Consider the following 14,000-nt stretch of genomic DNA (forward strand, 5'->3'; position numbering starts at 1 on the left):
CAGGGGGCTGCACTGGATGAGCTTCCCAGCTCCCTCCCAGCCCTTGAGGTTCTGTGATCCTAATGGAAAGGGAATCACTTGAGCAGTGGGTCATCCTGAAGCACATGCAGAGCAATTACTATGACTCAGGCTTTACTCTGTGTATTTAACCCATTCAGCCCAGGCATTTGCATCTCCCTCCTGCTCAGGGACATCCCAACCCCACCTTGGCCTCATTCCTGTGCCCCCTGACCATGAGGAACCTGCTTGAGGGGGCTGGAGGAGCTCTGGAGGTTCCTTCCCACCCCCATCACTGTGTGATTCTCTGGTTGCACTGGCACAGGAGGAGAAACTCCTGGCAGGGGCTGCCCAGATGGGCTGTGGAGGCTCCTGCTCTGGAGACATCCCAACCCCAGCTGGATGAGTCCCTGTGTGCCCTGCTCTGGGTGCTGCTGCTCTGGCAGGGGGCTGCACTGGCTGAGCTTCCCAGCTCCCTTCCATTGACATTCTGGGATTCTGTGTGATTTTACTTCAGCTTTGCAGCAGTAAGGGATGGCTCCAGCTCATCTAAAAGTACCCTGAAAGTAATCAGACCTCCTCTCAAATTCCAGCTCTAGCTGGGCAACTCTCAGACTTGCTCATGAAGCACCAAAGGAAGGGAGTTAGTTTTAAAATCTTTGTGACAAGAGAAGATCAAATCAGGGCCCAGATAATGAACTCCAGAAGGAAAAAGAAGGAAATCACATCCTTGCCAAATTATTGTCCTGACCTCTCCAAGCCAGGAGCAGCTTCTGTGAGAAAACAAGCAGAGTGTGGGCAGCAGGGCCAGGGAGGTTGTGCTGCCCCTCTGCTCTGCCAGAGCTGGGGAGGCCTCAGCTGGAGTCCTGGGGCCAGTGCTGGGCTCCCCAGCTGCAGAGAGACAGGGAAGTGCTGCAGAGAGGCCAGGGCAGGGCCAGCAAGATGCTGAGGGATGGAACATGTGTGTGAGGAGGAAAGGCTGCAGCCCTGGGGCTGTTCAGCCTGGGGAACAGAAGCCTGAGCTCAGGGGCACCTCAGCAACACCTTTAAGTATCTCCCCAGCTGCAGAGGGACAGGGAACTGCTGCAGAGGCCAGTGCAGGGACACCAAAATGATCAGGGCACTGGAGCATCTTTCACAGGAGGAAAGGCTGCAGGACCTGGGGCTGTTGAGTCTGGAGCAGAGGAGACTGAGGGGGGAGCTTATTAATACTGACAAGTGTCTAAAGGGTGGGTGTCAGGAGGTTGGAACATCCCTTTCTTCTATTGTATGTAGCAACAGGACAAGGGGTGATGGGATGAAGCTGGAACACAAACAGTTCCACTTAAACATAAGGAGAAACTCTTTCCCTGTTTGAGTGAGGGAGCCCTGGCCCAGGCTGCCCAGGGAGGGTGTGGAGGCTCCTTCCTTGGAGCTCTTCAAGACCCCCCTGGACACATTCCTGTGTGACCTGAGCTAGGTGGGAGCTGCTTCTGCAGGGGGTTGCACTGGATGAGCTCTAAAGCTCCCTCCCAACCCCAGCATGCTGTGAGTCTGTAGTTATCCAGCCCCATGGCTACAGCTCCCATCATGGGGGTTTCTTCCCCTTCTTCTTTTAAACAAAAGCTGCAATATGTATAAATGTGTAAGAAACCAGCTCTGGTGATTAAGAAGCTGATTTTGCTGTGCCACTGAGCATGGGACCTCACAGGGGCTCTGGGCAATGAGCAAAAGCTCCAGGCTGGAGACCCCTCTACCAGGATCCCAGCAGAGACTCACCTTCCAGCTCCTCCCTCTCATAGTGAATATTGACAATGTTGCTGGTTCTTCCTTGGTCAATCACTGCCTCTTCATCATGTCTCTGGTCAGGAACAAGAAGGAGGTAAAAAGTTGGGGTTGGGTGTGTGGAGCTCCCTGACATCCTCCCAGCCATCACCCATCCCCATGGGCATCACAGCTCCACGTGTCTCCTCTCCCCAGCATGGCCCTGAAAACAGGGGCTTGTAGGAAGATTTTCATCCCATACCCAGATAAAACAGGCTGTAACATCACTTGTGTTGTGTACAATGTGAGTCTGGGAGGGTTTGCTACAGGGAGAGAGGGCTGAGGCTCTCAGACTAAAGAAATGAAACAAGGTCCTGCTTCGTTCTTGTAGGAGGAGAGGAGAGGAGAGGAGAGGAGAGGAGAGGAGAGGAGAGGAGAGGAGAGGAGAGGAGAGGAGAGGAGAGGAGAGGAGAGGAGAGGAGAGGAGAGGAGGGAAGGGAAGGGAAGGGAAGGGAAGGGAAGGGAAGGGAAGGGAAGGGAAGGGAAGGGAAGGGAAGGGAAGGGAAGGGAAGGGAAGGAAAGGAAAGGAAAGGAAAGGAAAGGAAAGGAAAGGAAAGGAAAGGAAAGGAAAGGAAAGGAAAGGAAAGGAAAGGAAAGGAAAGGAAAGGAAAAAGTGATTTCCAAACAGAGGGAAAAAATCCCAGAGCCAACACGTGTGGTGGCAGCAAACTTCACCCCAAACGCGATACCCGCAGGACTCACTAGATGGCACTTGGCCACAGGACATGGCCACCAGCAACCTCCAAAGGCCTTGCAAGGGCAAAGCTTCACGCTCAGCCCGAAGAGCCCATGGCAGGGAAAAACCTGCTTTTGCCACGGAAAAGGCGATTTCTGTCATTGCAAAAGCCAAGGGCTGAGAGCCGATGCCCTCCTGGTGTGAAACACCACTGCACACAGGGCATGTGCTTCCAAGCTGGAGGAGAGCTGCAGACATCAGTCCTTCAGGGCTGGGGAAGGGGGTTACCACCATTGCTGCATGCAGAGCAGTAAAACCCAAGCACAGTTCACATCCAAGCTGCAAATGCATCTTTTTATTCCTCCCTTTCCAGGCTCCACTGTGTCTTTTAGCTGCAATGCATGGCTTGCCCACTGCAGAAAGCAGGCTGCCATGCCTCAGCTTCCCCTTCCTTGCCAGGGACTGATCCAACTGATCCATAAACTGTTGACCCAGGCAGAGAAAAACACCTTTGAGTTGCCATCAGGTGTCAAATCACTCCTTTATGAAAGGGTTTAAGACTAGTGAGGTTCAAGCCCATTGCCATCAAGCCCAGTGACCAAAACCTGTCCAAACAGGAGAAAGAAAGAGGCCAAAGCTTGCAGCTCAGCACTTGATTCCTGCAGCTGAAGAGCAAAATGGCAAGAAAACCAAGGGAACTGACAAGGCTGTTGGATGAAACTCAACATCCAGGAGCTTCACCTGGCACTGGGAAACAGCCCCAAAGAGCCAAAGCTGGTGTTTTGCCACATTGGGCACACATGTGCTGCATCAGCTGCATGGATGGGGAGGCTTACCTCAAAACCAGAGTCTAAATAGCTTATCATGGAATCACAGGAGGGTGGAAGGGACCTTTAGAGCTCACCCAGTGCAACCCCCCCTGCAGAAGCAGCTCCCACCTGGATCAGGTCACATCAGCTTCTTGTGATGCAAGCTGCAAAGATGGATGTGACATCTGCTGCTCGTCCCCCTCCCCAATTCCTGCTTCAGCTCAGCATCACAGGTTCATTTGAAAGGCTCCTCTCTGGAAATGAGTTTGCTAGTCCCTGAGTGCTAATTTCAAAGCCAACTTGTTGCTCCTTCCCCACCAGCTCCTGGGACTCTCCCACGTTACCCAGCAGCTGGGTTATCACGAGCTTGTGGCTTTTCTGTGCTCTCCATCAACAGCCTCTGCTCACCCTCTGACCCCTCTTAGCAACACAGCCTGCTCCCCTCTGGATATGCCACAAAAGAAAAACAGCTCCAGAGCCCAACCTTGGAAAAGGCACAGGACAGAAAAGCCTTGATGAAATGGGTTTAAAACATGATTTCAATCAAATCACACAGTTAGGGGCTGGTTTTTTTGGCCAGACCCAGAGAGAGGTGGGGAAGGGGGTTCAATCCAGGTGGTGCCCAGTCACACCAGTGTGATCCCCAGGGCTTGGTGCTGGGGGCTGTTCTGTTCAACATCATTAATCATCTGCATGAGGGGATCAGTGCACCCTCAGCCAGTGTGCAGGTGACACCAAGCTGGGTGTGAGTGTAGGTCTGTGTGGGGGCAGGAAGGGGCTGCAGAGGGCCCTGGGCAGGCTGGAGCCATGGGCTGAGGGCAACGGGCTGAGGTTGCCCCAGGGCAAGTGCTGGGTCCTGCCCTTGAGCCACCCCGAGGCCAGGCAGCTCCAGGCTGGGGCAGAGGGGCTGGAAACTGCTGGAGGGAAAGGGCCTGGGGGGGTTGGTGCCAGGGGCTGAACAGCAGCCAGCAGCGTGCCCAGGGGGGCAAGAAGGCCAAGGGCAGCCTGGCTGGGCTCAGCAGTGGGGTGGCAGCAGGAGCAGGGCAGGGATTGTCCCCTGTGCTGGGCCCTGGGGAGGCTGCAGCTCCAGGGCTGTGTCAGTGCTGGGCCCCTCACTCACTGCCACAGGGACACTGAGGGGCTGCAGCGTGGCCAGAGCCGGGCACAGAGCTGGGGAAGGGGCTGGAGCACAAGGGGCTGGGGAGGGGCTGAGGGAATGGGGGTGTTGAGGCTGGAGAAGAGGCTGAGGGCAGACAGGAGCCCTCTCTGACACTCCCTGCCAGGAGGCTGCAGGGAGCTGGGGTCAGTCTCTGCTCCTGAGGGGCAGCACAAGAGGAAAGGGGCTGGAGCTGCCCCAGGAGAGGTTGAGGCTGAAGCTGAGGCAGAACTGTTTCCCTGAGAGGGGTGTGAGCCCCTGTGCCAGGCTGCCCAGGGAGCTGGGGCAGTGCCCAGCCCTGGAGGGACCCCAAAGCCGTGGGGTGAGGTGCTGAGGGGTCAGTGCTGGGCTGGGCAGGGTGAGGGCAGGGCTGGGGCTGCAGCAGCTTCAGGGGCTTTAACAACCCAAACTAGGATAGAATATGACAAGAGGGACACTGAGGGGCTGCAGCTCCAGGGCTGTGTCAGTGCTGGGCCCCTCACTCACTGCCACAGGGACACTGAGGGGCTGCAGCATGGCCAAAGCCAGCACAGAGCTGGGGAAGGGGCTGGAGCACAAGGGTGCTGGGGAGGGGCTGAGGGAATGGGGGTGTTGAGCCTGTAGAAGAGGCTGAGAGGAGCCAGGAGCCCTCTCTGACACTCCCTGCCAGGAGCTGAGAAGGTCTTTTCCAACCAGAACCATCTGATGATTTGGGAGTCCCAGCTCTCTGACACAGGGAAAAGTCTCCTTCTCTCTGAGAAAACATTTCACTTCCATGCTCCAACCAGCAGCACCAAACCTGTCCCCAGCAGCCCTCCCTGGCACAAAGCATCTCCCCCTGCCCATCCTGCACTGCAGGGAACTGCCAAAGGCATCTCAGGGAGAGCTTTCCCACTCTCTGGGGGATGCTCAGCCCCTGGCAAAGCCCCAGCTGTGCTACCTGTAACTCCTCCAGAATGTTCAGGTCATAACCCTCCTTCTGGTTCATCTTGTCACCAGTTTAGGGGACACAAGTGATCCTCAGTCAGGAAGGGCAGAGTCCCCCAGGACACCGGGGCAACCGTCACCAGGCAACAAGCCCAGAGAAACAAGAAGTGCCTGTTAATGGCATCAGTATCTGTGACCTCTGACTTGTCTCCAGGCAGTTGTGTAAAGCCACACACCCCTCTCCCTGCTTGGAAAACTTACTGGATGGGGAGAAAGGAGCTTGGTTTTGAGAGAAACCCCCCTGGAATGGAGAAACAAGGTGTCAAAGCCTCATCCTGAAGGGCAGAAGCAGCATTTGGGTGCATTTGTAAGCACAAGCTGCCAAAATATAAGGGAAGTGCAAATCCCTGGGGAAACAAAGGTCCCAGAGCAGCAGAGATTCCTCATCCCCATTCCCTGGAGGAACTCAGGGCATTTCAGGAAGGTCTCACTTTGGCACAGCCACCACCTTGGTGCTCCAAGAAACCCTCCTTAACCACACCAAGTCCTACCAATGTCCAGCTGAGGGATGGCTTTTCACTCCCCCTCTCTTCCTCCAGCTATCTCCAGCCCTGTTTTCTTTTCCAAGCTGAGCTGATCTGTCATTTCCATCCTACAAATTGGGTTTGCTCTAATGAACTCCCTCCCCAGCACTGCTGAGCACAAAGGTTAACTGTGCTGTGCCCTGAAAGGCGACACGGGCTGTAAAACAACCCAGCCAGGGAAGGTGACACCAAGGGACACTTCAAACCTCAGCTCAGATCCCCAACTGCCTTCTCTTAGGGTTTAGTATCAAAGCTTCAGGGGGGGAAAACAGGAGGACATGGGACAAGTTGGCACCTCTGGGTCCTTGGTAAGATGCTCTGAGCATCCCATTGCACTTGCAGCCCTGAGTGAAGACAGCACTGAAGGGAACAGCCCCACTCACAACCCACTGAGGCCTGGCTGGGCCACTCAGAGGGGCTGCTTCATTAAGGAAAATGCTGGGGGAGGTAAAGATTCAAGAGGTTTATGAGATTTGAGCATCCATTGGCTTGGGATGGGACAGAGCAAGGGAGATGCCTCCAGGAAGCAAGTTATGGCACTGCGAGGTGAGCACCAGCACTCACAGACACTTCTCCTTCCCTCTCTGTCCTTCTCTGCTGCTGCCACGTGCCTGGAAGACATCAAATCTCCAAAACTGGGCCTGGGAATGGGACTCTGAGCTTTGTGTTGCTCCCTGGTGGGTTTTGGAGCAGAGAGAGCTGTTCCATGTTGCTGTTTCTTTCCTAAGTGCAAAGCTCTGGCTGCTTTTGTCAGGAGGCTGAAAGGAATTGTTGCTTGTAAAAAGGAACTCAGAAACTGCAGGAGCAGAGGAGGGAAGCCCATCTCAACAAGGCTGGGGTGAACCCCTTTGTGTCAGGGGCTCAGTGCATCCTCTCCCCTCCTCCACCTCAAGGAAACTTGCCCCAGATGATTCTCTTGCTGGGATTTCTTTGTCCCAGGAGGAGAGAGAGAGAGATTATTTGCAGTGTCTTGCCTCAGTTTACCTGTCTCAGTGCAAAGACAATACATCAGGCTTTCCCTGGAGAAGCTTTGGTGTAATTGAGGATGAGGGAAAGCACAAAGCTGAGGCTCAGTTGAGCTTTGAGTCCTCCTGGTGCCAGGGGAGCAAGAAAACCTCCCAGTCTGACCCCTCTGGCCATATTACTCAAGCAGAACTGGCTACCAGCTGCAGGAGGGAGGCTTAATGTCATTAATCTCATGCAATGAGTAATTAATAGCTCTGATCTCAGGCTTATTATGGGTAACAGGGGCCAAACTGAGGGATGACTGGTGGGAGAGCAGGAAGCTCCCACCTCCTCCCTCTCTGTCTCCATCCTGCCTGGATGAAGCCCCTGTCCCACTGCTCCTGTGCTGTTGTGGGGGTCAGCATCATCCCCCCACACTCCCTGGGACCCTCCAGCTCCTGGGCTGGGGTTTGAGCTGTGATGGGGTTTGGAGCTGGGTGTTTTCTGGAGGGGGGAGGCAGGTCACAGCAGGACATGACCATCATCCCTTGCTGGGGCAGATGGAAGACCCTTTGAGTCCTTCCTCTGAGCTGTAATTTCAGGGCAGATCAATTCATTCCCAGCTCTCCTTTGCAGCCAAGAGAGCAGCCACATGGGTGCAGGGGGATGGGGGGTGGGAAAGACCCTCCTCTGAACAAGGAGATGCTGAAAGAGGAGGGGACAGTGACAACCTCCTGCCTGCAGCCAGCACTGGGCACAGCCGTGTGAGCACCTGAGGGGGGACACAATAGCTGAGACCCCCCCCTCCCCGGTGACTCGGGGGCCGGTGGCCTCTGTCCCCCCTGCCAGGGATCTGCAGCATCCCCGGGGGGGTCACGTCTGGATGCAGAGGAGGGGACAAAGGGGTGCAGAGCAAGGACAGCAAGGACACGCAAACACACCTCCCCGTATCACGCAGGTGCCTTCCTCCCCTCCACACATTGAGTCCTCCTCGCACATCTCTCTTGCTACCCCCCTCCCTCCCCCGCTTTGCACCCCCTTCAGACACCCGCTACCCCCCTCTTTGCACACCCCCTGCACCCCACACCCCAGACACCTCCCTTCCAGCCTCCCCTCCACCTTGCCGATGCCCTTCACGCCCCTTCCAGCCCCCCAGCCCTCTGCTCCCCCCGCGTCCCCCCCTCTCCGCCGCGGGAATGCCGCAGTGAGCGGGCACCGAGCATCCTCCGGCGGCACGGCCGGGGCGGCCCCGGCGCCGCAACCCCGCACCTGGCAGCTGAGGGTCCCGTCGGGCTCGTTGCCTGCAGCGGGCATGGCTGTGCCACGGGCTGCGGGGCGTGCGGGGCGCCGGGCAGCCCCCCCCGGCGCCGGGGGCAGCAGCCGCCGCAGCCCCGGAGCCGCTCACGCCGGCTTCGGCATCTCCCGGCGCCGGGGCCAAACCCCGCCCAGGGCTGGGGGGAGGCAGCGCCGGGGCCGGGGGCAGAGCCCGAGGAAGGGGCTGCGGCCCCGCTTCGGCAGCTCCCCGCCTCCCCCAGCCCAGGGCTCTCGGCAGCGGGCTCGCCCTCGCCGGCCTCCTCCAGCATCATCCTCCCGGCCGCTCCAGCATCATCCTCCCGACTCCTCCTGCATCATCCTCCCGGCCCCTCCAGCATCATCCTCCCGGCCCCTCCAGCATCATCCTCCCGGCCCCTCCAGCATCATCCTCCCGGCCGCTCCAGCATCATCCTCCCGGCCCCTCCAGCATCACGCACGCACCGCGCTGCCCTCCGCTGCCTCCCCTCCAGAATCGGCCCCCCCTGGTCTCCTCCAGCATCACCCTGATCCTCCTCCAGCATCAACCCCAGCTCCTCTCCAGCATCATCAACCCCAGCATCTCCCCTTGATCCCCCTCCAGCATCAACCCCAGCTCCTCTCCAGCATCATCACCCCCAGCATCTCCCCTAATCCTCCTCCAGCATCAACCCCAGCTCCTTCCCAGCATCATCAACCCCAGCACCACCCTGATCCCCCTCCAGCATCAACCCCAGCTCCTCTCCAGCATCATCACCCCCAGCATCTCCCCTTGATCCCCCTCCAGCATCAACCCACAGCTCCTCTCCAACATCATCAACCCCAGCATTACTCTGATCCCCCTCCAGCATCACCCACAGCTCCTCTCCAGCATCATCACCCCCAGCATCTCCCCTTGATCCCCATCCAGCATCAACCCACAGCTCCTCTCCAGCATCATCAACCCCAGCATCTCCCCTAATCCTCCTCCAGCATCAACCCCAGCTCCTTCCCAGCATCATCAACCCCAGTATCACCCTGATCCCCCTCCAGCATCAACCCCAGCTCCTCTCCAGCATCATCACCCCCAGCATCACCCTGATCCCCCTCCAGTATCAACCCCAGCTCCTCTCCAGCATCATCACCCCCAGCATCACCCTGATCCCCCTCCAGCATCACCCACAGCTCCTCTCCAGCATCATCACCCCCAGCATCACCCTGATCCCCCTCCAGCATCACCCACAGCTCCTCTCCAGCATCATCACCCCCAGCATCACCCTGATCCCCCTCCAGCATCACCCACAGCTCCTCTCCAGCATCATCACCCCCAGCATCACCCTGATCCCCCTCCAGCATCACCCACAGCTCCTCTCCAGCATCATCACCCCCAGCATCTCCCCTTGATCCCCCTCCAGCATCAACCCCAGCTCCTCTCCAGCATCATCACCCCCAGCATCACCCTGATCCCCCTCCAGCATCACCCACAGCTCCTCTCCAGCATCATCACCCCCAGCATCTCCCCTAATCCTCCTCCAGCATCAACCCCAGCTCCTCTCCAGCATTATCAACCCCAGCATCACCCTGATCCCCCTCCAGCATCACCCACAGCTCCTCTCCAGCATCATCACCCCCAGCATCACCCTGATACCCCTCCAGCATCACCCACAGCTCCTCTCCAGCATCATCACCCCCAGCATTTTCCCTAATCCTCCTCCATCATCAACCCCAGCTCCTCTCCAGCATTATCAACCCCAGCATCACCCTGATCCCCCTCCAGCATCAACCCTGTCTCCCTCCCAGTATCAGCCCAATTTTACCCCCCAGCAGCATCCCCCAATCCCCCTCCAGCATCACCCACAGCTCCTCTCCAGCATCATCACCCCCAGCATCTCCCCTAATCCTCCTCCATCATCAACCCCAGCTCCTTCCCAGCGTCATTCTGATTGCCCCCCAGCAGCAATTCCTCAATCCCCCTCCACCATCACCTCTCTGTCCCACAGCTCCTCTCCAGCATCACCTCCAGCATCTCCCCTAATCCCCCTCCAGCATCACCTCCAATTCCCAGTTCACCTTCATCCCCCTTATTCCCCCTCAGCATCTCCCCCTGATCCCCCTCCAGCATCACCCACAGCTCCTCTCCAGCATCATCACCCCCAACATCACCCTGATCCCCCTCCAGCATCACCCACAGCTCCTCTCCAGCATCATCACCCCCAACATCACCCTGATCCCCCTCCAGCATCAACCCCAGCTCCTTCCCAGCATCACTATGATTGCCCCCTAGCAGCAATCCCTCAATCCCCCTCCACTATCACCTCTCTGATTCCTCCACAGCTCCTCTCCAGCACCATCACCCCCAGCATCTCCCCCCAATCCCCCTCCAGCAACACCCACAGCTCCTCTCCAGCATCACCTCATCTCCCCTTGATCCCCCTCCAATATCAACCCCAGCTCCCTCCAGTATCACCCCAATTTCCCCCCAGCAGCACCCCCACAGCTCCTCTCCAGCATCATCACCCCCAGTATCACCCTGATCCCCCTCCAGCATCATCCCACAGCTCCTCTCCAGCATCATCACCTCCAGCATCACCCTGATCCCCCTCCAGCATCATCCCCAACTCCCAGTATCCCCCTGATCCCCCTTATTCCCCCTCAGCATCTCCCCCTGATCCCCCTCCAGCATCAACCCCAGCTCCCTCCCAGTATCACTCTGATTCCCCCCAGCAGCAACCCCTGATCCCCCTCCAGTATCAACCCTGACTCCCTCCCAGTCTCACCCCATTTTCCCCCCCAGCAGCACCCTGATTCCCCTCCAGCATCCCCCCAGCCCCCCTCCTGGCCTCCTCCAGCATCCTCCCACCCAACCTGTCACCCCCTGCACTGCTGCCCCCAACATCCTCCCTCCCCAGCTCTTTGCCCCTCCAAAGCTCCCACAGCCCCAAACAACAACAGGGTAGAAATGGGGGTGAATGTTTCCCCTTCCAATGGGCACTTTACAACAGGCCTTGAGCAAACACCTGAAGCTGTGCCCTGAGCAGCTCAGGGCTCTGAATGAGCTCAGCTGCTCCAGCCTTTGTCTTCTACAACCCCAAAAGTGTTTCATATTAATATTTGCAGGAGAAATTGAGCTCCAAACCCCTCAGGGACTGCAGCAGGGCTTGTCCTGCACAGCAATCCCTCCACAGCCCTCCTCACTTGCCTGGTTTTTCCCCCTTTGACAAGAAAACCCCTTAAATGAAACATTAAATCCTCTCCCAAAACCACTGTCCCACTGTCAGCCAACCCCCTGCTTAAACCACGACTTGAAAACGATTTGGGTTGCTTTAAAACACACATTCTTTGCTCCATCTTCCAGTTTCAGCCCCTTCCAGCTCATGTCCAAACACAACAGGATGGAGAAACACTTCTCTTCCATTAGGGGGAGATGAAATGAGAGGGTCAGTCATTAACTAATGGAGCCATCAGCAACTTCCCATCCTTGCTGGTGGCACAGATGGATTCCTGCTGCAGGTCAGGGATGATCCCCCTTTCCCCCTGTTCCTGATGACAGTTCTTGGCATGATCAAGAGGGGACAACCACAGTAGTCAGAAGGGGTTTGTCCCTTTGAACAACATTGTTCTGGCTGGAGAGCAATTGCATTTGTCATCACTTTCCCATCAGAGGGATTAAACCTCTCCCTCCTGCCCTGTGGGATCCCCTTTTCTTTTAGCTCCTCTAAAAATGGGGCCCCAAAAGAGGCTGATGTTGGAGCCTGGGGGTGCTCACACATGGGTTGGTGCACACAGCATGTTGTCAGGACCCAGCACGCAGGCAGCCCCTTCTCCCTCTGTGTCTCATTTACAAACTCAACAGCTGAACATTTTCCACCCATCCCTGGTTTGCAGCTGCATTTTGGCTGCTTTGCTTTGCACTGGGAGCTTGCACCAGCTTTTTCAAGCCTTGGTTTGAAAACAAGAGCCAAGGAGGAGGCACTTCCCCCCCCAAACACCCTGTGTTTGCCCCACACAGAGGCCCAGCAGCCAGAATTAGGGCAGGTTTCATCCAGGATTCATTTCCCAATCCGTCCTTACGGGAAACTCAGCTCCTGCCTTCTCCAAAACGACATCCACCAGCAAGGCAGACCTGGGCAAAAACAGAAACATGCCTCCCACTCTGCCCAGTTAAGACAAGCACCCTATACTTAAGGTTATTTAGGAAGCAGAGGCACGTTCACCACTCATGGAAAGTGCAGGATTAAATAAAGAAGCTCCTGTGTTGTTGTGGAGCATCTGTCTGGGAAGGGGGTGACGAAGCACAGCAGCCACCTAAAAATACAACAAAGCCCCTTGAGAAAGGCCAAGTGTCATGGTTTGCCATGACAGCCTTTTCTGGTAAGGGGGAAGGGGCTGTAAAGGTGGCTCCTGTAAGAAGTTGCTCACAACTCTCCCCAGCTCAGAGCCAGACCCACTGCTGGGGCTGAGCCAATTAGACGCCTCCACCATCACTTTTTAAGAAGCTGGAAGGGGAGGTTTCTCCCTCCATCTTCTTTCTTCTGCCCTTTCTTCTTTCTTCTGACTGGTGGTGGTGCAAGGAGTAGGAACGGTGAGAGAAACAACCATGTGGACTCCAAGGTCAGTGATGAAAGAGAGGAGGTGTGCTGGAGCAGAGACTCCCCTGCATTCTATGGAGAGAACTGGTGAAGCTGAGGTTTATTTTCATTCCTTTAAAGACCCTGCATCAGGGGCAGAGACTCATTTTGCTAAAGCTGGCCCCAGACCAGGGGCAGCGATTCACTTCATTAAAGGCCCCGAGCCAGGGACAGTGACTATGGCCGGAGGAGGCCTTGTCCCGAAGGAGGGGCCCTTTATCACTATGGCCGGAGCAGGCCTTGTCCCGAAGGAGGGGCCCTTTATCACTATGGCCGGAGCAGGCCCTGTCCCGAAGGAGGGGCCCTTTATCACTATGGCCGGAGCAGGCCTTGTCCCAAAGGAGGGGCCCTTTATCACTATGGCCGGAGCAGGCCTTGTCCCAAAGGAGGGGCCCTTTATCACTATGGCCGGAGCAGGCCTTGTCCCAAAGGAGGGGCCCTTTATCACTATGGCCGGAGCAGGCCCTGTCCCAAAGGAGGGGCCCTTTATCACTATGGCCGGAGCAGGCCCTGTCCCAAAGGAGGGGCCCTTTATCACTATGGCCAGAGCAGGCCTTGTCCCAAAAGAGAGGCCCTTTATCACTATGGCCGGAGCAGGCCTTGTCCCGAAGGAGGGGCCCTTTATCACTATGGCCGGAGCAGGCCCTGTCCCAAAGGAGGGGCCCTTTATCACTATGGCCAGAGCAGGCCTTGTCCTGAGGAAGGGGCCCTTTATCACTATGGCCGGAGCAGGCCGTGTCCTGAGGAAGGGACCCAATATCCACAGCTGCAACTGTGGGGAGGAACCCACAAAGCAGCTCATTAAACTTATGCCCAGAAGAGGCCTTGTCCCGAGAGAGGGACCCTGCAACTGCACAAACTGCAGCCGTGGTGAAGAATCCACGTCAGAGATATTCACCAAGGGCTGTGTCCCGTGTGAGGGACCCTGTATGGGCAGAAGCCGCAGCTGCTGGGAACAACCCACACCAGAGAAGTTTAAGGGCTGTGTCCTGGGGGAGGAACCCTGTGTTGGAGCAGGGGAAGAATGCCAGGAGTCATCCTCATCTGAGCAGACAGAGGCGGCAAAGCCCATCTGTGAGAGACTGACCACATCCCCCACTCCCTGCCCCCCTGAGCCGTTGGGGGGGGAGGAGGTAGAGATATGGGGAGCAGTGAGCTGGGCCCAGGACAAAAGGAGGGATGGGGGAGGGAGATCTTAAAGTGCTGGTTGTAATTTTCTCATCATCC

At 56.9% G+C, this 14,000-nt stretch overlaps 1 protein-coding gene across 1 annotated transcript in view; it reads right to left on the minus strand.

The window, feature by feature from the left end:
- SLC4A8 (solute carrier family 4 member 8) overlaps positions 1 to 8,288 on the minus strand; it is a 30,884-nt gene extending 22,596 nt beyond the window's left edge. The window contains exons 1-2 of the mRNA XM_062015356.1: positions 8,146 to 8,288; positions 1,756 to 1,837 (exon numbers count right to left, since the gene is read on the minus strand). Of these exons, the coding sequence (XP_061871340.1) occupies positions 1,756 to 1,837; positions 8,146 to 8,190 (127 nt within the window). The 5' untranslated portion in view covers positions 8,191 to 8,288. The remainder of the gene's footprint in view (positions 1 to 1,755; positions 1,838 to 8,145) is intronic.
- Positions 8,289 to 14,000: the final 5,712 nt, after the last annotated feature.

Source organism: Colius striatus, chromosome 26, assembly GCF_028858725.1.
Source record: "Colius striatus isolate bColStr4 chromosome 26, bColStr4.1.hap1, whole genome shotgun sequence".
Classification (NCBI taxonomy): domain Eukaryota; kingdom Metazoa; phylum Chordata; class Aves; order Coliiformes; family Coliidae; genus Colius; species Colius striatus.